At 42.3% G+C, this 20978-nt stretch overlaps 2 protein-coding genes across 9 annotated transcripts in view; one reads left to right on the forward strand and one right to left on the reverse strand.

Annotated features, from left to right (window-relative positions):
- Positions 1-20978, forward strand: part of RAB37 (RAB37, member RAS oncogene family) — a 91458-nt gene that overhangs the window by 13304 nt on the left and 57176 nt on the right. Inside the window, exons 1-2 of one of the 6 annotated variants that reach the window (XM_061616074.1) lie at positions 1829-1999; positions 14934-15028. The exons of 4 other annotated variants lie outside the window; for them this stretch is intronic. In XM_061616074.1, the coding sequence (XP_061472058.1) occupies positions 15026-15028 (3 nt within the window). In that variant the 5' untranslated portion in view covers positions 1829-1999; positions 14934-15025. Of the gene's footprint in view, positions 1-1828; positions 2000-14933; positions 15029-20978 lie in introns of those variants that run through there. One more of the 6 variants, XM_061616076.1, reaches the window with a different exon arrangement.
- On the reverse strand, positions 1818-19813 carry CD300LF (CD300 molecule like family member f). Of its 3 annotated transcripts, XM_061616068.1 has the most exons (8): positions 19712-19774; positions 18803-18863; positions 15732-16064; positions 11032-11110; positions 10052-10158; positions 6164-6198; positions 4461-4616; positions 1818-3089 (listed from the first exon to the last, which is right to left on the reverse strand). In XM_061616068.1, exons 2-8 carry the CDS (start codon positions 18804-18806, stop codon positions 3003-3005), a joined length of 801 nt encoding a protein of 266 aa, XP_061472052.1. In that variant the 5' UTR covers positions 18807-18863; positions 19712-19774; the 3' UTR covers positions 1818-3002. The 3 variants fall into 3 exon arrangements, with proteins under 3 accessions (XP_061472052.1, XP_061472053.1, XP_061472051.1); XM_061616069.1 differs by lacking the exon at positions 18803-18863 and having other exon boundaries at positions 11032-11062; positions 19712-19813; XM_061616067.1 differs by lacking the exon at positions 18803-18863 and having other exon boundaries at positions 19712-19813.

Here is a 20978-nt window from a genome sequence, read left to right on the forward strand (position 1 = left end):
TAATTTTGTTTTTAAAAATCCTCACAGAAATCTTCAACATTTTGTTGTGAATTTCTCCTAATAAACATATTTTGTATGCAGTTTTGACTAATGTACTGCATTAGCAATTAGAAATTAGCAATTTCTCCTAATATAATGTGTTTTAATGTTATTTTCAAAATATATCCATTTTCTTGCGTGCTTTCTCCTAATCTATGAAATTTGTAAATGTTAGTTGGAGAACTGCATCACAAAGTTTAGACGTATGGATTTCAAAACATGGCTGTGCTTTGCTTCTCACGTTGTTTCAGAACATGCAAATCTGATAGATTTGACTTTAAATGTGAACTGAATTGACTTTCTCCCCTATCCCTATTAGTAGTTCAAAACTCTATTTCCTGGCCTGTCTACCTTCTCCAATCAGCTTGTTGTACTAAACATTCCTCCAGCACTTTGTGCACAAGAATGTTTCTGCCTTGGGCTGTTTCTGGACTGTTGCTATTTTGAAGGTGGGATTCAATTTCATACGAGGAAATTAGGTTGGGCAATCAAAGTGGATCTGTTGCTTTTGTGCAACAAACCTGCTTCCAAAAAGCAAAACAAAAAAAGTCCAGACTTTTTCCAGTAAGAGCTGGGAAAATACACTGGAAAGTGTGCCATAACAGTTTCGCCACACAATGTCATATAACCTCCACACAAACAAATCAGAACAAATACTCGATAAACAGTGGATATAAAACCTCCTCACAAGCTTTGTGAAAACAAATTAAGATGAATGCTCAATAAACAGGTTGTCTGGAAGGGCCCTTGGAGTAGAAATATGCCCCACTGGGGTTTTTTTCCTTGTAGAAAGAAATATGGTGGACAAAAAGGGCTAAGGAAATAAGCCAGTGTGATGTTTCTAATGCATTTGAGGACTTAAGAGTTTAGTTTTCAGCTCCAGCTGCTTGCAACATATATATTAATTTATGTAGAGAAACAGACAGCTATGCAAGGCAATCCATTACAAGTCTACTCCTCATCTGTGCTGGAATTGCTTTTTAAGATATTTTTAAAGATATTTTTAAGAGATGTTTCTAAAGATGTTTTGTTTTAATATATTTTAAAGTCTGTTTTATGATGTTTTAGAGTGTTTTTAGTGTTTTTGTTTGCCGCCCTAGGCTCCTACTGGTAGGAAGGATGGGATATATATTAAATAAATAAATACTCAGAAGTAAGCCACATGGAGGTCAGTGAAACTTACAGGTATAAGGCAGGGTTGAAGCTGTAATCTTGATTTTCTCTGTGATTAGGAAACTGTGAGAGTGAGCTGAGTATTGCAGTGCAGGCTGTGTGCTCAAATGGACCAAGTCCTGAAGGTCCAAAGCCCAGCTTGTCAAGGGGTAGCAGCTTTGAGCTGGTCATTGTCTGCCAGAATCAGACTGGAATCCTAACACACTTACTAGGTCAGGGATAGCTAATATGGTGCCCTCCAGATGTTATTGGATTCCAACTCCCATCAGCCTCAGGCGGCAATGATCAGGATGATGGGAATTGTAGTCCAACAATATCTGGAGGCCAGCACATTGGCTACCCCTGTACTAGGGAGTAAGCACTAGTGAACACAAAGAGGACGGCACTATCAGTGCCTCATATGTTAAATGGCAATAACAGATAAATGCTTTTAGTAAGCAAGATAAGAATATGTTATCACTGGATTTGAACCTTAGGGTGTTTTTAAAAGTTAATAAGCGCAAATGATATGCACAAGCAAAGAGTTTGCTAGAAAGAGTGTCATAGAATTGCCTGAGCAGGAGTCTTGGCCCTTTAAGAACTGCAGTACTCAGCTGGTTCAGTTCCACATGCTTTAATGAGGACTTCTGGGGCCATTCATAAGATCTAGTGTCCTCTTCAAGTAAGGAACAACTTAACAGAATTCTGTTCCCAATTACAAAAGGAAATTCAAGCCCATACAGTGAATATTTCCAAACAGCCTCTTGAGCAATAGTGCCTGGATGCTTCCACTTTTTCAGCAGAACAGGTCAGTCCCCCCAGCCACTGAGCACGAAACAGTGAAAAGTGTTATGAGGAGGGGAAAGCCTCCAGGCTGAGTTCTTCCTCTTTCTTTTTTCTTTCTTTTTTTCAAGCTGCAGTTCTTGATTGGTTCTCACCATCAGAAGCCACTGGCATCCTGTTTCTTAATTTCCCAAACAGCAATTCTAAATTTCTGATAAGGCCTGCAGTAACAATCCCACACAAATGCACAAAGATTACAAACAGCTTTCATACTTCATTGACTCTTAATCTAAAAGGTACCTTACAAAAACAATGGGTTCACAGGAGGACAAAGGCAAGGACTTGGGGAAGCACATAACAGCAGGAGTACGTTATTGCACAACGTAATATTCCTGATATAAAGAAACAGTGCATGGAGTTAGGAGTGCTTGAGACAATTTGATCCCTGTGAATTCCAGCATGACCTGAGCTGATCTGCCCCATCCAGACTAATATGCAGACTGGAATGTGACTGGATTTTTAGTTAAGTTTAGAAATGTGTACGTTGAGCTACAATATGTATCTTGTAATTAAATATTTAAATATGATTTTCTGCCAACTTTTTAAATTGCAGATAAATGTGGAAACAGTATGAAGTGGATTTATGAATGAATATGTGCAAGGTGGGCATGGACTGGAAATAAACTGGCCACCCCTCCCTAGCAGAGACCCGTAAAAACACCACACAGCTGATTAGACAGCTGTTTACATAAGCAGAAAGCCAGGTTTAGTTTAAGATAGCTTCTTGACCATAGCTTTCTCTTTGGGTTCCTACAAATGGTATAGAAAATAAGCTACATCTCATCATCGCAGACCCACTGCCTGGAGCTGGCATCAGGTGGAGGGTACACCTCTATGAGTGATGAGGTGTTACAATGGCCCCTTAGAGGAGGAGGGGCAAAAGGAAAGTGTCCCATTGAGAAGGTTCCAACTATGTTTCCTTTTCGATTCACAGTGCTCTATTGTCGTCAGGATTTTTGACTGGATGCCTACTGCACATTGGCATAAGTAGCTTCCTCATGTAGGGCAGTAAAATTTAAGGAAGCGTAAGAAATGTCTTCTGTAGTTGTAGGAACCTAGAAAGGGAGAACACAGCGCTCGTCAGTGGTCAGTAAGAAAAAAACGACAGCAGGAAAAGGCATTACTGAGAGCCGGGGAGCGGGGGATAGCATGGTTTTGTGCAGGGATAGGGAACTTCGGGCCCAGGGGCCAAATGTGGCCCTCCATCTGGCCCTTGAGACCATCCCCAGGCCACCCACCCCCACTAGCCCTGCTCTGCACCCTCCTTGATAGTTTTTGCCTGGCTGGAATATGTCCATGAACTGTGACAATGCCTCCTGCTTGACGGGATGCAGGAGAGAGTATACAAGCTAGCCTACTGTACAAAGGTAAAATTCACAATTATTGTTCTGCCCACCATTGTCTCTCGTCCTGCCCACCACTGGTATCCAGCCTCTGGAAGGTTGCCCAGAAGGGAATGTGCCCCTCAAGCTAAAAGAGGCTCCCCACTCCTGGTCTAGTGGGTGGTATGTTAAACCTGGACAGAGGAGAGCTGGTCCTGAGGTCCCCAGCAGACAGGCAGGATAAGCATGTGAGAATTGAGAAATATGTAACCAAAGTGCACATGCCCTTAGTTTGTATAACTTATTGCAAGATTTGGACCTTGGCAGAATTTGATGGTAGTGGCTTGAAGGATCTAGATATGACCGCTGTGGTGCAGAGTCACACTGTAGGATCTTTCTGCCATGAGGATAAGACAATGTGTAGTGTTATTCCCATGGAAGTTCATTCCATTTGGTATCCCAGTTCTAGCTATGGCCAGACTGATGCCTCAGAAGGAGAGAAGACCCAAAGGGATGGTGGGGATTTTCTACTGTTATAAAGTGCAATGAACTGCCATCAAAATGAGCTCTGGCCCATTGTTGTAGGAGCTTGCTACATCTTGAAAAAAACCCTCAGCACCATATTGTGGCTTGAAGATGCAACATGAATGTGCCTTCATGACACCACAAGTCCAAAACCATTGGCAGACACATTTTAGAGCACATGCGTAGTATTTTACCTACTTTTGCACTGGACTAAAGGGAGACCGTACCTTTCCCATTATGTGTGCACTCCTGGCACTGCTAAACATCATGTGGACCAAAATGAACTAAGACCCACTTTGCACTCCTAACAGAGGCATCTCTTTGAGAAGCCCATCACTACTGGGGGGTGGGGGGACTGAGCTGTAATTTATGGTGCATACATTTCCCCAGACCTCTTTGTGAGAAGTGTTTCCCCAACCCAGTAAATCCGTTACATAAAGCAAGAAGGTCAACTTTCCAAAACTACCTTCTTTGCAATGTGCTCAATAAGCATAACGCTTTTAGGCATTGCTCTTAATGAGCATGGAGATGAAAGGCAGAGTATAGAAAGCACTGGCAAATCCTACTAGTGAAGAGAACCTGTGACTGAGTGAAAGTTGGAGCTTCAATCATGGATGCGTATTCCACTTCTGTGTTGTTTGTGGCTGGAGGACTGGGTGGAGCAGTCTTGTTGTGCGATCTCTGCTTTGGCTTCACAGTTGTACTGGAAATATTGCCTTCTGTCTGATTAGGAGCCTGTAATTAAACCATAACAATCTAGTGTCCAGTTTGGTGTATTTGAACAGACCCCAGTATCCTATATATCTGTAGCATTATCTCAGGATATGTTTCCTCAAGAATTGAGGACCAGGATATCTGCACATGACAGAAAGAGGAAGCTATTATCTGGAATCCTAATTCATACCAGGCAGAACTGCCTGAGTATAGTACCACCATCTGGTACCTGAAATGGAACCAGAACACAGACTGACCATCATAAATGGCCCCCTATAGCAATATGGAGCAATGATGTCAATAGAGGCTGTAAGGGAATGTTCTGGGACTGGATTGGAGGTAGATCAAGGGAAGGAATGGATCCAAAGGATCCATACCTTTTTCTGTCCCTCGATATACCTCCCAAACCAGAAAGAAAACTGCGAGTCCAGGAACTGGCATAACTTATTTCCCTCCCATTATTTCCTATGGGAGAGAAACTATTTAAATACATACACACACATATACAAAGAGAGAGAGAGTTTAAGTATACACACACAAGCTCTTACTTCTGCCCTACTGGCAAGAACTAGACAGGGCATTGGATTAGGTGGATCAACCACCATTGTCTGCCTTTAGGTTTGCATCCTTAACTTCCTTTGCACATCTTCCTTTGGGTTAAGCTATTTTATATATATATATTTCTCATTAATTTTAATCAGTTTTTTTTTTAAAAAAAATTGATTGTACACCCATCCTGGACTGTATTTATTTTTCTTGAAGAACAGGATACACACAAGAGCAGGATAAAATTATATGTCTGTCTCAGGCTAAAGCTCTGTAGCTATTGTATATGAGAACAGTTGCTGTTTTTGTCATGACAATTAAGGTGGAAGGTGCATGCAGCCAATCAGAAGCATAGTGTGGGTAACTCAGGATTCAAGGTACGGGATGGAAATAAAAATGGGCCATTGCATGTGTCCCCCAAAGCAAGAAGGGAGAGCAGTCAGGGCACCTTACTCAGGACACTGCTGTATTACGCAGTTCTTATATAGTTCACTCCGTCAGGCACATTCCTGGCATCCAACAGCCTTCCATTGATTTTCTTTCCAAGGTTATTTTATTTTTAATCACCTTTACCAAACTCACAACTCCATTTATCCATTGACTTCTAAGTACTTAGGAATGTGTCCAGATAACTAGAAACTGAGATGCAAAGATGTGAAATTATGTCTCTGTAACTTACCGGTGGATCTAGGAGTCCTGACCACACGGTCAGCCCCACCACCTATGGCCCATCCTTTCCCTTTCGTACCCCTGGTCTGTGGCTGTTGCTTGCTGCTGACTACATCAGTGGCTATGTTTGCTCATGTGATTGTGTACATAGGGAAGACTGGATTGCTTGTGTGGATGAGAAATATTTTGTGAGTTGGCGCAAGTGGCTTTTAAAAGTGATTTTTCTTTGGTAGCCACTCTTGGCATTTTGTCAAAGGCAGTAAGAATCAGTCCTTTGGCTTTGCAAGCCTGCTGTTGGAGGCATACCTGTGAATTCTTCAAGAGGGGAGGGGAGCAGTCCTTTTGTCACTTACCATAGACAATGGAATATCCCCACTTGCTTTGGCAGCTGAAAAGACAGCAAAGAGTGTTAAGGTACTAATGCAAAATGGCAGCACATCCATCTATAAACATATAATATTTTTGTAAGCCATCACGCAGCATGACGGTAGCCTTCCATGGGGGTGGGGGCGGAGAGGTGCTGGCTATGAGGCAGTATGCCAAGGGCATGTGGCTCGCATGGTGACATGTTGGGGGGGTAGGAGAAGAGGACGCTTGGTGAATCATTTGGGGGCCAACATGTTTGGGAGTGCGTGTGTGTGTGTGTGTGACAGAGAGAGAGAGAGAGAGAGTCCGTCCTTGGGGGCAGTCTGTATGCATGCATTTGATAGCCCCTGGCTGTATGTGTTTGGGAGTCTCTGTGTGTGTTTGGGAATTCCTGGGAGGTTGGGTGTCCTTGTGTGTTTAGTAGCTCCAGGTGTGTATTTGGGGGTCCCTCAGTGTGTGTGTGCACGTGCGTGCATCTCTCTCTGTCTGGGAGCCCCTCTGTGTGGGTGCCTGAGAGTCCAGGGGGAAGGGTTGAGAATGCCTGTGCGTGTGTCTGTTTGGGAGTCCCGGGGTGGGGGGTGGGAATCCCTGTATGTGTGTGTATAAAGCATAGGTCAGGGAAATAGGAAAATAAGCATTTGGAAAGGAAAAAGCCCATCAAGAATCTCCATAGTTTAGTTCACAGAGCAGGAAGGAAGTCTCTTAAAGAGATGTGGCTGCTATGGAAAGTGGGTGCAATTCTTCTCATTCCTCCCAACCCAACTCCTGTATCGGTCTGGATTGAGCCAGATTGGCAGATGTTCGGCACATAGCTATGTTCTTTCAACTCCTTCCTCTGCCCCAGCATAACCATCATTCCCCAGCTACCAATGTTCTTTCAAAATCAGGTTTATCTTTCAGGAAGCTGCACTTCTGCTATCTATGCTTCCACGGAACTCCTCCATTTTTAAAGCCCAGTAAGTAGCTAGTGGGTGAGATAAGAATGAACATAGATGCACTGAGTGGCTGTATTTGTAGAAATGTGTCACCTATCACTATACAGTAGAGCCCCGCTTTTCGGCAGTCTGCTTTTCCACGTTCCGCTAATATGGCTGCTTTCAATTAGAGTAAGGCCCCACTCATATGGCTCTTGTTCCACTTTTACGGCGTTTTTCGGGCATTGGGCGCCATTCTATTGAATGAGTTCAGCTTTTTGGCAGGTTTTGCATTTAGGCAGGGGTCTGGAACATAACACACTGTATGAGTGGGGCCCTACTGTAGCTGTGTCTGTAGTGCACACATGTTCAACCACAAAACACGTGTATTTATTTAGTTAAAATATTTTGAACGTGCCCTTCATCATAGTCAATGCCAGCATGGGCTACAAATGACAATATAATAGTGGATTCAAACTTCAAATTCCATACAACCTGGTTAGGTTAAGTTGTATATGCAATTTATACACTGCCCACTAAAGAAGTCCCAAATGGTTTTACAGCCAAGGCTGCGTACACACACCATATATTGAAAGCCCACTCAAAGCACATGGATTCCTTCCAGAGAATCCCAGGAACTGTTGTTTACCCCTCACAGAACAACAATTCCCAGCACCCTTAACAAATGACCATTTCCAGGATTCTTTGGGGAAAGCCATGTGCTTGAAATGTATGGTGTGCAGCCAAGTAAAAAAGGGTGGGAAATGGTGACACCCCACTCCGATGCCAATCCAGTAGGGTAGCTCACTAGCAATGAGTGGCTTGTTCTGCTTATCTCTTCCTGCCACCAGCCGCTTCTTTGTCACCTAAGGCAAAGAGCATGGGACGCCCACCACCTTATGATGGTCTACTCTGGAGTAGGATGGCTGCCAGCAGAATTCCACATCTCCTCCCTGGCAACTTCAGCCCATTATCCCTCCTGCTCTTCCAGGCACTTTAAACTAGTAGCATAGCTCAGAGGGTCTAAGCAATGTCTTTGTGTGCATGCATGTGTGTGTGCGGGAGATGAGCAGTTCCTCAGTGTGCCTAGAAAATAGTACAGCTCAGAAATCCAATTCATTTTATTTAAGTGGAATATTACAAAAAAGGGGGAAATGGGAGGAACAGGGAATAGGTGCAATCAAAGGCAAAACAAAACACTAAATCAGAATATTGGTCTATCTACTCCTATATGAGAAAACCTATCACAGCAAGAACTTACTGTTATGGCACCTCTGCCCTCAGAAGTTTCTGGAGTTGGTTGTAGGACGAGGGACAAAGAAATACAGGGACCACATTGGATATTTATGGTCTTTTGTGCCCAGGTGGCTTTGCGTGCCAGTTGGAGGATGGGCACTTGAAGTAAGGAAGCTTAACATAAATTTGGGAAGTTTGGAGATGTGGCTGTCAAAGTGCTAACTACTGCCAAAGTTGTTCAACTTCCCTACTAGACAGCAAGCGTCCTTCCGCTTGTGTATTAGAGGGGAGACATGTCCTCTCTGTTTTGACATGATGAAGGACTAGAGAACTTGGAGTTAGACTAAGGCAGGTCAGACTTTTGGGACACTATGATCACCACCAGGAATAAAAACATGATCCACGCAATAAACAAACAGCAGCCAGTTTTAAAAACTGGCTGTTAATGCTTGGACTGCCCAATGTAACAAGGGCGGGCTTGTTTGTTTGTTTGCTTACAAAGTCTGGTTATGATTTGGGAACCACTATGAAAACTGATATAATAGTAAAATACAGTAAAAAAACCAAAAAGAAGCCACCTCTGAATCTGTTACCCCTAGGTGGGTTTCTGTTGGTTGAAGCAGCACTGCTGAGCAAGCAGTGGACCAGAAAGTGGCAAGCAAGTATTTCAGAGATGACAAAAACAATTGGATGGATCAGTATATCCTCAAAACACTTGAAGATGCATGAGCAGTTTTTAAACCCTTCAAAATGCAAGCCTGTACATATATGCAAGATTAAATTTCCAAAACAATAACTAACTCTCCAGATATTTTAATGGCATTTATTATGATTTTTTTATGCCTTGTATATAAAGTATTTTACTATATTGTAAACAGCCCAGAGAGCTTTGGCTATGGGGCCGTATATAAATACAATAAATAAATAAATAATAAGAGACAAACAATCACCTTCTTTAGAACCAAACTGAACTAGTGCATCAGCTCCTTTATTTGCTTATGGCAATATTCATTCAATGCACAATACCAGTGAGCTTGCCAGAAATATAGAACATCCTGAGGAATAATCACCCCTTTCTGTGAGAGACAGCTGTCTGTTAGCTACTCCTACAGCATGCTATCTTTAACTCCATTCAAGATTATCCTTTTGTGAGGATTGTAATGATTCCTCTATTTTTAAAAAGCTGTGAATTGATCAAGCCCATACAAGGAATCAGTGGCAGAGTCAGGAGTGGCATTGCATTCTACAATATAATGGATCACCAACAAGACTGTTCTTTAATCCTGGTGTAGATTATATGTCTTGCTGTACCCTAAAAGATCTTAGAAATAATAATTCTAATATTGAACCATATAGGAGTAACTGTGGCTAAATTTCTTCAATGGATTTTCTGATGCATAATTTTTTTGGGGGAGACTCCTTGATCCTTACTGAGCCAAAGCTGCAATCTAGTACGCACATACCTGGAGGTTATTCCCATTTAATTCAGTGGGGCTTACTTCTGAACAGACGTGTACAAGATTGCAGTGTAGATCTCGTTAGGTTTTCAAGAGAAGCCTAACCAGATTTCAGGAGTCTGGGGTCACACAAAGGTCAAATGACTTAGGAATATGGAGGAAACCGGAAATAGTTATGGAGAGACATGGGTGATAGAGAGGTGAGGACAGCTAGAAAGGATGAGACATGGGGAAAAAATGTAGGGATTTCCTGCCAACATCCACTCACCTTTTTGCTTCTTTAGTCTCCACATTAGCAGTAAAGCTGCTACCAAAAGGATCACCAGCACCAGAAACACAACTGGTAGCAGGATTGTGGTGACAAACGGAGGAATTCTGGGACAAAAAAGGGCAAAGTATGTGAGACACAGCTTAGTGGTGCTTTGCTTGCAGCTTGTTCATTGGCATATAACTTGGCAATGTGAATGAATTGGACTTTACTGGACAGAACTGGGAAGCTCAGGTTGTTCCTCCACAGGAGAGAAATCCCTTTGGCCTGTAAAAAGGGGGAATGATAAATGCCGCTCCCTACTTGTGCTGCTGCATGTCTGGGTGCTGCACCTCCACCGCCCCCTTTCCCTTCTACCTGCAGATCCCCTTCCCTCTACATCAGGTGGTGGTGGCCCTCCAGATGTTGTTGGACTCTGGCTTCTGTTGGCCAGCATCGGCAGTGACTGGGGATTATTTATTTATGTATTACATTTATATCCCACCTTTCCTTCAAGGAGCTAAGGTGGCATACGTGGTTCTCCCCCTCCCAACTTTAATCCCACAAGAACCCAGTGAATTAGGTTAGGTGAAGAGTCTGTGACTGGCCTAAAGTCACCCAGTGAGCTTCACAGCTGAATGAGGATTTCAGTCCTGGTCTCCATGGTCCCTAGTCCAACACTCTGACCTATACACCACACTAGACTTCATTGTAGTCCAGCAACATCTGGAAAGCCACAGGTTCCTCACCACGGCTCTACATGTACCCCGCCCAAATTCCCAATTTGCATTTAGGAGAAATGCTAGAATTAGGGTGACATGAAACACTTCACACTGACTAGTTGGTGCTTTTGCTCCTTGCACAGAGCAGCATTATGTCGCAGACAGCAAAAGCTCACGGAAGTTGGAAACCACAAATGGAAATGACGACCTGCACGTCTCAGATTGCCCTACATTAGCATTTCAACATACAGTTATTGTTATGTATGTGTTCATTCTTACCTTGTTGGTCTTAGGGTAGAGGAGTTTGGAACTGTGGAAAAATATCCAGTAGTTATTGCTATTGTTGTAGTGGGAGGCTCTAAAACAGAAACCAAAAAGTACAGGCAACTGAGGACTTTTGGGTTACTCTTCTATATACCTGTATACTGTTAAATCACATTTTAAAAAGCACAGGTGCGAATGTTTCATGAGTCCACCAATTGATGACTCGTGCATCTGTCATCACTGAAACCAAGCCTCATGCAGCTTTTAAGAGCTAGGTCACTGTTTATTGAACATTCATCCTGATTTGTTTGCACAAAGCGAGCACTGTGTTTATACAATGCCAGCTGTTTACTGAACCTTCATTCTGATATTTTTTGCACAGAGGTTATATGATGCTGAGCCAAGCGATTGCTATCCCACACGGTCCAGTGCGTTTTCCTGTCAGTATCCTTATCACAAAAAGTCCAGTTTGGGGGGGAGGGGAGGGCTTGTTGCACAAAAACACCAAATCTATTTTCATTGCACAACATCATTTGTTGTATGTGTTTGAATCCCACTCACAAAATAGCACAGTCTGGAAGTGATCCTAGTTTGAGGATGTATCAGTCTGCTTACAAGAATGGTTTACCTATGTGAGCAGTGTAATGCCTCAGGTTAGGGACTAGCATGAGTTTTTTTGTTCCTGAACTGCATCTTGTGATCTTTCTGTTCACAGAGCAGAAACTGCAATCTTGTGAAAGCTCCCTTCTCTGTTGTTATACATGGACAGCTGCTTGCCCAAGTAAAGCAGTAGCCAATAGATTGCCTGAAGCAGATCTCTGCCTCAAGATAATACAGAGTTGAATAACCTACAATCTGGCCAGGTCTGGCACCAGAGGGTGGCTAGGTTAGACACTGGACAAGGGCCCTGTGATTGACTGAGGGTCCCTGCCGCTAGCCTGGGCCCCTGAAGCTGGGAGAGTGGAGCTCCCACTCTGCGATCCCCACCAGCTTTCCCAGCTGATGTCATCTCCTGGTGATGGCAGGCATATACACTGATGTATGAGGTGAAGCGACCAGGCCCACACAGGGGCGGTGGAGTCTGTGGCGGGTTGGTGCCGACCCTCAATCTGGCAGCAGCTTCAGAGTATCAGGACAGAAGCTTGAGAAACTCTGTGTAATCCATTCCCTGCCCATCACAGGGCCTACCTCTTGCAGTGTTTGAAGTCAGAATCAACAAAGTACAATTTACACAAAGTTATACATGCAAGCTGAGTATTATTATTCCATACAGAAGTGAGGTAAAGGAAGGGTCAGATTAGAACAGCATTAGCAATTGTCCTCATCAATATGGATCCAAGTATGACAAGTAGACAAAAGGAATATGCCAACAAGATTTCCTGATTCTGGTACACTGTATGTTGATTGGGTCACTGTATCCCTACCCCTGCATCCCCCTGGCAATCTGTTGGCAAGAACTGTTTATTCACATATAAGTACATATATTAACTTAGCCTAGCTTACTTCACAGGGCTGTTGACTAGGTAAAAGGGGGGAGAGGAGGATAATGTACACAAACCTGAGCTCCTGGGTGGAAAAGCAAGATAGAAATATATAATGTCATTCACAGATCATATAATGAAATCCAGAAAAGTGCCCCCCTTGCTTTAACTACAACATTTCATTGTCCTGGTATTTAAAGCAAAATACCACCACAAAAAAGTTTGCCAACCCTGGTAAATAACAACAAGCAAAAAATACTCTGATTATACTGTATTCTGATTTCATAACTTTGGTGTCTGAGCTACCAACTCTCAACCTAGCCTACCTCACAGGGCTGTTGTGAAGATAAAAGGGGGAAAGCAAGGCAATCTACACAGTCCTGAGCTTCAGGGAGGAAAATCAAGATACAAATATACAACAACAAGCAACAAATGTGCAGTCTCACAACTCTCAGCAAACCTCACACACACAAAACATTTGATAAAAAAGTATACTTCTGTTAAAATACAGTCTATAGGAATTTTAATCTGCGGCAGCTGTAAGGTGTTGATCATTTTATGGTTGTATTTGCTGGTTCATTTTGTATTTTATATTTTTGTTTTATGGTTACTGCATATGAATAAATAAAAGCCCAGTGATGACAAATAAACCAGTAATGGCTGTGTAGGAGATATGGAAAATGGGTTTGAGGGAATGCTGCAACATCACTTTTTTTCTGGGTAGGAAGGAAACCTCATTTATTTCAAAGGAGTTACTTCTGAGTAAAACACACCAAAGCCAGCCTATTATGTTTTATTCTGGAAAAGCAGCACACTTGAGAAGTGAAAGAAATGATGTGGACATGGACCTAAGTGCTTAAAAAAATACCCCAGTATAGTCCAGCATCAGGCTAGCAGCAGCAGCAGCAGCAGCAACAACAACAAGCTTCTGCTGCTCTGGGGGTTGCCATAAGAGTTGTATTCATGTTTTGCTTTCTAAATTACTTCAGAAATGTCCAATTGACTTGTGTGTTTTTAAATGAAAGCTAAGGGACTGGGGCCCCTGCTGGTTTTGGGCCTGGTACATGTGTACCACCTGTTGGCAGCCCTTGGTAAGTGTGAATAGGATTGCACTATTAATGTCTTTTAGTGCCCGAGTTCAGTAAGGCCTGCTCCTCAGTAACTGTCCATAGGATTGCAGCCTTAATGTCTTTTCATGTGCTGTCCTTGTTGTTGCTGTGAAGCATGCTTCAGGAGCTTTGACCATTTTGGCCTGTTTACAATATACAGATGTTCTCCTTCCCCATCAGCTGCTCCCACCAGATTTTACAATAAAAAGGGCGAGGTTTGGCTAGCATCATGTGCCCGTTTTCAGAAGAGAGAGATAGAGATGCACTGGAACCAGCAGAACAGTGAGTGCATTTCTATCCTAGATGGCATTGGCTATTTGATGAGCATTCTTTCTGATTTGTTTGCAGAGAGGGCATGTGACCTAGTGTCAAAGCAAGTGCTATCCCACACTGTCCACTGCATTTTCCTATCACTTTCCTTACAAATGTAATTCAACTAGACATTTCTGAAGTAAGTTAGAAAGCAAAACATGAACACAACTCTAAGGCTAGGGCTTTTGGAAGACAGCACCATTGCTACGGATGCTTAATCAGTGTTGCTAAGCAATCAGATGAAGGAATACTGACCAGCAGGAGAAGCTCCTCCTTGTTACTTCCGCTAGTCTGATGCTGGAGGATACTGGGGTATTTTTGAGCACTTGTACCTGTGTCCACATATGTGTGTGTGTGTATACTATTTTATGTATTTTAATTGTATTTTATGTAGTTTAATGTTTTTGTGATTTTACTGCTTACAATTTTATTATGTACATGTCTGATTTTATTTTTGTAAGCCGCCCTGAGTGCCCTATTATAGGGTAGAAGGGAGGGATAGAAATATTTTAAATAAAATAAATAAAATAAAATTTCAGCCTCAAAAGAGATTTCACAACTGATCAGCAGTTGTAAAGGCTGCTCAGAGTTATTAGGAGACCCCTATTCCCCTCACAGAGCTACAGTTCCCAGAGTTCCCTGGGATGAGGGACTGACTGTTAAACCACTCTAGCAATTGTAGTTCTGTGAGGGGAATAAGCATTTCCTAAGAACTCTCAGCACCCTTCACAAACTACACTTCCGAGGATTCTTCGGGGGAAACCATGACTGTTTAAAGTGGAATAAATGTGTGGTGTGAATGTGGCCTAAGTATTGCGTTGGACTGGGGTGACTTAGCATCTTGCGGGCCTATTCTTTAGTCCAGGTGTGGAATCAATCATAAGGGGTATAAATATGTCTACCCTTGAGCATGGATTCAGAGTAGCACAGAACTGAGAGTCATTGGTGAGTAAAAAGTAAATAAATAAAAATTGTAATTATTGCTTTTTAACAATTTTTTAAATGTTTTGTATAGTAATAACCTGGATGGAATATTGTCCATCGAAGCTTGGGTATTGCTGTATTGCAGAAGAGCCTTAGAAAATCTGCAGCAGCATACTATATCACATGGTGAGCCCAAGCTTTACTGAAGAACAATTTGAATTACTGAGTTTTTTTAGAACATGATATATATGAAAAAGCATTCTTTTTAAAACATGTTTTTAGCAATTTGCCTCCTGAGCTCATTAATAAGGAGATGCCCCTTTCCAGCTATATGCCACTGAAAAAGACTCTAAAAGCTGTAATGTGCCATCTAGCATATTTTCAGAAATACATCTGTTGTATCTCCAGGATATGAAGGGTTTGGGCAAAGATATCTTTGTATTTCATTGCTGTGTTGCAGTCAGCACTTGACAGATACATCCAGTCACCACAGCTAATTTTTACAGCACACTGATGTGATATACACACTATCTGCTTTTCAGTGTTGTGAAATCACAAAAGACTTGGTTATTACTGTATACTCTATAGGCTGTAGGCAATAGACTTATTGTATATAAAGTTTTAAAATCCTTTCATATTTATGTTACAAATGTTACAAATGCATGATGTCACAAAAAACATCATGTTCAAATGCATGATGTTCAAATGCATAATGTACTTTGACGTTATTTATTCTTTTGCATCTATTGATTAGTCAGGGAATATATTCTCTTGGTTTGTTTTTTCACTCCATAAAGGTGCATAGGATCAAGTTTAGCCCCTGACGTTTTCTTACCTTTTTGCCCTATTTAGCTCTGAGTTTCCTGTAGAGTTTGGAAAAGAGACTCACCTAGGAGAACAGTAATATCTACAGAGAACCCGGGATCAACACCTGCTTTTCTTATGCCACACCAGTAACCCCCAGCGTCTTGCTGGGTGAGGTTCTTCAGGCTCACTGTGAATTCCAAACGAGTCTGATTGTCCTTGATAGAAGTTCTGCCAGCCTTCACTTCTGCCTCTGATCCTCTGGTCTCAACAACTATGTGACAATCACTCCAAAAGGTTCCTTTGCACCAATATTTATGATAGTCCAGATACCCAGCATCATACTGACACATCACAGACAGCGACCTGCCAAGAAATCCACTCAGTGCTTTAGGACCTGTCAGAACAGATGCACAACCTGAAAAAATAGAATGAACCTGAAGTCAGGCATTAGCTCCAACTATTATCCTGTCTTTATAACAGAAAAATATCAAATTCCACATGCCCTCTACATGGCTGGTTCCGAACCCGAGGCCTTAGCAATAGAGATGCACAGCTGGAGATTTCTATACAGCTGTTCACATGACAAATTCCTGCTGGTAATAATCACTTAGTAGAACCAGAAAATGAAACATATGTGAACATGAGAAGTCATTTTTTCCTTATTTTCACACATGAAACTGCTTCTCCTGCTGAAGTCTCCAGTCAAAATATGGGGATTCTGATCAGGTCAGAGAAGGTGGAGTGACTAAGTCATTCATACTGAGGTCTCTGATTAATGAATAGATGGCATACATGTATGATACAGCTCCAGTCACTTTAAATCAAATTACTGGTTCATATAGCGAGATATGTTGTAAATGTAAAGAAGAAAAGGCATCTGTTTTCACATGTGGCAGAGTATGGTGATCATATGAATTAACAGAACTTTTGGGCAATTCTTAATATACAATTTGAAAAGATGAGGTGGTAATTAATGCTAATCCTACTCAGAGTAGACCCATTGAAATTAATGGGCATTTCTTAGGTTCATTAATTACTCTTGAGTAGGACTTAGCTGAATACAACCAAATGAATGCTAAACTTCTTTTAGATCAGGGGTGGCTAACCCTTGTTAGCTTGGGGGATGCATTGATGGTCACTCAGTCTTCCAAAGGCCACATGCCAGAGGTAAGGATGGCCAATGTAAGTGCACATGCACATATGTACACACATACTACACATACAGATCACACACACATATACACTCACCACACATTCACATTTAGCACACATAATCACCAGACATGCAGCCACACAGCACTCTCTGTCTCATACACACACTGACATGCACAAGCAGACACAGGGTTGGGCCCTTCTTCTCTACTCTGCTTGCCGGGCCAAGTCTTCATCCTGCTTGGTGGTGGCAGCATAAGGTGCAATGGGGAAGGTCTAAGGGGTTAGTGGTGGAATAGGGAGGTTGGCAAGGTCTAAGCAGGGGGGTTGGTGAGATCTGGGGGGTGTAGGAGGTTGGCAAGCACAATATAATATATAATATTTGCAGTATAGCTATGCTATGCAAGATACCAGAAATTATCAAAAATATTCAAATTGAATAGGAAAATAAGTTGCATGAAAATGTGATAATGTCACAACGAATAAATTATCTGTGTGTACTAAGAAGGAGAAAGGCATACAATACTTTCATTCAAAATTTGTTGATGTTTTATCAATTGCTGGAAAAACAATCCATAAGATTCTTTGTTCTTCAAATAATGTGGTTTGTGCTTTTTATTATAAATTGTTCATTGTACATTCAATTTTTAAAAAAATAATAATTAGAGTCTTTGGTCTGGTGAATTGGATCATCCCATTTCTGATATTTTCCCCATTTTCTGTTGACCCAAAGATTGACTAAGTATTATGCCAGAGAACCTAATGATGTTGCTATTCTGTGTGAACCGAGCAACGTGTACACACATAGAACTTAAAACCCAATATGATATAAGAACCAAATCATGTTTCTTCTGTGTTTGACCTTTATCCAGGGTTTAAAGAATGGCAAAGTTCTGTCCTTTCACATTACAAAGAAATTAATAAGAATACATCAAAAGAACTACAATCTAATTACAGTATTTTGCATGCCATGCCAATTGGTACTGATGTGAAGTTTGTTGTTACTGTTTCCAGAGAAAAAGGAGCTATAAAATGGATACTTTCTAAGGCCAACTTCTTTGACTGTAGGGGATGTCAAGTTTCCCAGACCCACAGAATTTTTCAGTGAGAAACATGAAGGCAATCATTAACGGTCATAATCTGATTATGCCTTGTGAAAAAGCTTGTGTCACTGATGCTCCCTCTACACCAGGGTTGGGCACCTTGCAAGTTTATGTGGACCTCAGCCTCATTTCAAATGCCCTTTGCATGTGATCAGTTCCGACTTCTGGCAAGAGTGGCCTACCCCTCCCTTGGCAGCTGCTGGGTGGGAGGAAGAGGGAGAGAGAAAAGGGGGTTGGCAGATGGGAGTTGGAGTCCAGCAACATCAGGAGGCCAGAAGTTCATCATTCCTGGCCCAAACGGTGACCAAGCCTACAAGAAGCAAAGGCTCTGAAAAAGCAAAGTGATGTGAAACCAGCAGAGAAAGGAAGCTGGGGCCACAACTCACCCAGCCCCCATCTCTACAGCCACATTTCAATATTTGTTCCAAACATTTGGTGGCTGTCTTGCTAACACGGCCGTAAGCAAGGACCACTGAATAGGGCTGAGAAGGGGAAGGAGACAAGCACCACAAGTAACAGTGTGGATGAGGCAGTGGGCAGAGGCAACATTGCCAAGAGATGGAGAGAGGCAAAAGGCAGGGTCTGAGGGAAATAAAGATGGCGAGCACCACCAGCGGCAGATCCTTTATTACTCTATCGCAAATGCCAAGGGGCGATCCATTGCTGGTTTTTAAGTAACATCCCTTTAGGTAAGAATTCAGATTGTATGCTGACAAAAGTTAAATCTGATACATAACTTTCAAACAGAGGAATAGCTTTAAAATGTTTGAGCTACACAGAACACATCTGGACCAATGTACAGTTGGGAGATCAATTGAACAGCAATATCCCTCCCAATGCAGCAATAGGAGAGTGTGAATTTGTCTGGAGCAGCAACAGGAAGAAGGGGACACTTAACCCATTTCCTGCAGGTCTGTTTTCCAAGCAAAATTGTCCTCTCCCCAAGCAGCTCTTTTCACCTGCAAGTGAAAAGATATGGGGATGCTTAGCCTGAAGAATGCTTAAAGGTCCCTTCTCAGTAGTAGAGAATCCTCACTGATAAATTGGATTGTTTGCTCTAATCAACTATACATTTGCAAGAAAAAGCTACATTCTTTTGTTGCTCCATAGAACAAAGAGCAAGTTAACTACCCCAACATTTTCTGAACATTTTCTTTCTTTTTAATCTCTGAAAGGTGTGTGCTTCTCTTATCAAGATTTTTTTTTTTAAAGGGAGGTTTCCTTGGGAGTGGAATCAAATGGAGCCCAATTGCTTGCGATCTGGTCTAGTTGATTTTTTTTCACCCTGTCGCCTCTTATAGGAGATGGGGAAGTGGCTACAATTAGGAAATAAGGGTGGGGTGGGGGGAAAGGAGAGTCTGTCCTGAAGTGAAGCTTTCTCTGCCTCTGGCAGTTACACAGATGCCGTTATCAAGTGACAGTTGCTACTGCATCAGGACTTATGCCATTGTGATAAGTGAGGACTTGCTTACATTATGCTACAGAAATTCTTGTCAGTGGCAGCATCAATTCCTTTCTAATGGATCTCCTATGCTGTCCTGACATTGTCAGAATGTGTCAAAATTCTCAAAATTCCCCGCAGTAAATGAAAGGTATGAAGTCAGTGCAAAAATGGTTCATTTGCATTGTTGCAGAATATGTAAACACAAACTCCTTGCATCTTGATAGAAAAATAGTCACTGTGATTTTTAAACTGAAGGCACATGCTATGGGCTAGGCTGCATCTAAATGGCAAGGAGTCTCCCCTTCTTAGTGCCCCAAATTCCCATTTCATTTTAGGGTAAACAGCCAAATATAAACCACTCACCTTTGAGGAGGAGAAAGAACATTCCCACAGTGAAGTGCCATTGCAGCATGCTGACTATCAGCACAGGCTTACATGATCCCGTTTCTACTATTCCTGCTCTTCTGAATGCCATCAGAGAAATCTACTTCCCTTTTAGAGGGCTGCGTTTCCCCCCTCTAATATTTGCATATTATTGGCTTACGATATGTAACTTCTTCTGCTTCCTCCCCTTCCCCCCCCCCAATTGCAGCAGTTTCTCTTCCTCATTACTTTGGGGGAAGAAAAAAACAGAAGTGTCAGTGTTGCCCAAATCCTGTACTCTTTGTCTGCAATTTTTCAAGCTTAGTAGAATAATGAAATATTGGGGGAAGGTTGTTATAACTCAGTGGAAGAGCATCTGCTTTGCATGCAGAAGATCCCAGGTTCAATCTTCGGGATCTCCAGGTAGAGATGGGAGAGATGCCTGCCTGAAACCCTGGAGAGACACTGCCAGTTAGTGCAGACAGTACTGAGCTAGATAGACTAACAGTCTGATTTGGCATGAGGCGGCTTCCTATGTTCCTAGCGTAGAAGGCAGAGACTATTGGCAATATGAAGGTATAGGGAGGCAGGGAAGGAAAAAATGGAAATGGACTGCCTTCAAGTCAATCCCAGCTTATGGTGACCCTATGATAGGGTTTTCACGGCAAGCGGTATTCAGAGGTGGTTTACCATTGCCTCCCTCTGAGGCTGAGAGGCAGTGCCTGGCCCAAGGTCACCCAGTGAGCTTCATGGCTGTGTGGGGATTCAAACCCTGGTCTCCCAGGTCATAGTCCAACACCAGAGAAAAGGCCAAGGGATCAGTGTGCTGACTGCTGAAACTGACCCTGAGAGAATTGTGCTGGGAACGAATGAGGGAACGAATGAGGGAACGAATGAGGGAACGAATGAGGGAACGAATGAGGGAACGAATGAGGGAACGAATGAGGGAACAGCCCCCTCCCCCCCTTTTTTGGTCACATAAGTAGAATTGCTGCATCTTCCTGGAAGAAAATCCAGTAAATGAATGTAAAACTGAGCTGCGTAATTTAGAAAAGAAACAGGTTGGGGCAATTTAAAAAACTAAACGGGTGGGCAGTATTAACCACCGCTGTGCAACCGGTCATTTCCACACCCAAGGCAGGCTTCCTACTGAAAAGCTCTTTACCATCCCATGTTAAGAACCACTTTAGAACTTTACTGCTCATATAGACTGTTCCGTCTTAGAAGCTGTTCATTTATTTCAATTATTTCTATTCCACTCACCTGT

The sequence above is a fragment of the Rhineura floridana genome, chromosome 3, assembly GCF_030035675.1.
Source record: "Rhineura floridana isolate rRhiFlo1 chromosome 3, rRhiFlo1.hap2, whole genome shotgun sequence".
Taxonomy (NCBI): domain Eukaryota; kingdom Metazoa; phylum Chordata; class Lepidosauria; order Squamata; family Rhineuridae; genus Rhineura; species Rhineura floridana.

Excerpts from the sequence above, each read along its gene's own strand:
- CD300LF (XM_061616067.1), bottom strand. The coding sequence starts at position 19,760 with ATGCTGCAATGGCACTTCACTGTGGGAATGTTCTTTCTCCTCCTCAAA. Across the intron at positions 11,111-15,731 it reads AGATATTACTGTTCTCCTAG|AGCCTCCCACTACAACAATA; the intron begins GTGAGTCTCTTT and ends TTTCTGTTTTAG. Across the intron at positions 6,199-10,051 it reads GAGACTAAAGAAGCAAAAAG|CTGCCAAAGCAAGTGGGGAT; the intron begins GTGAGTGGATGT and ends CTGTCTTTTCAG.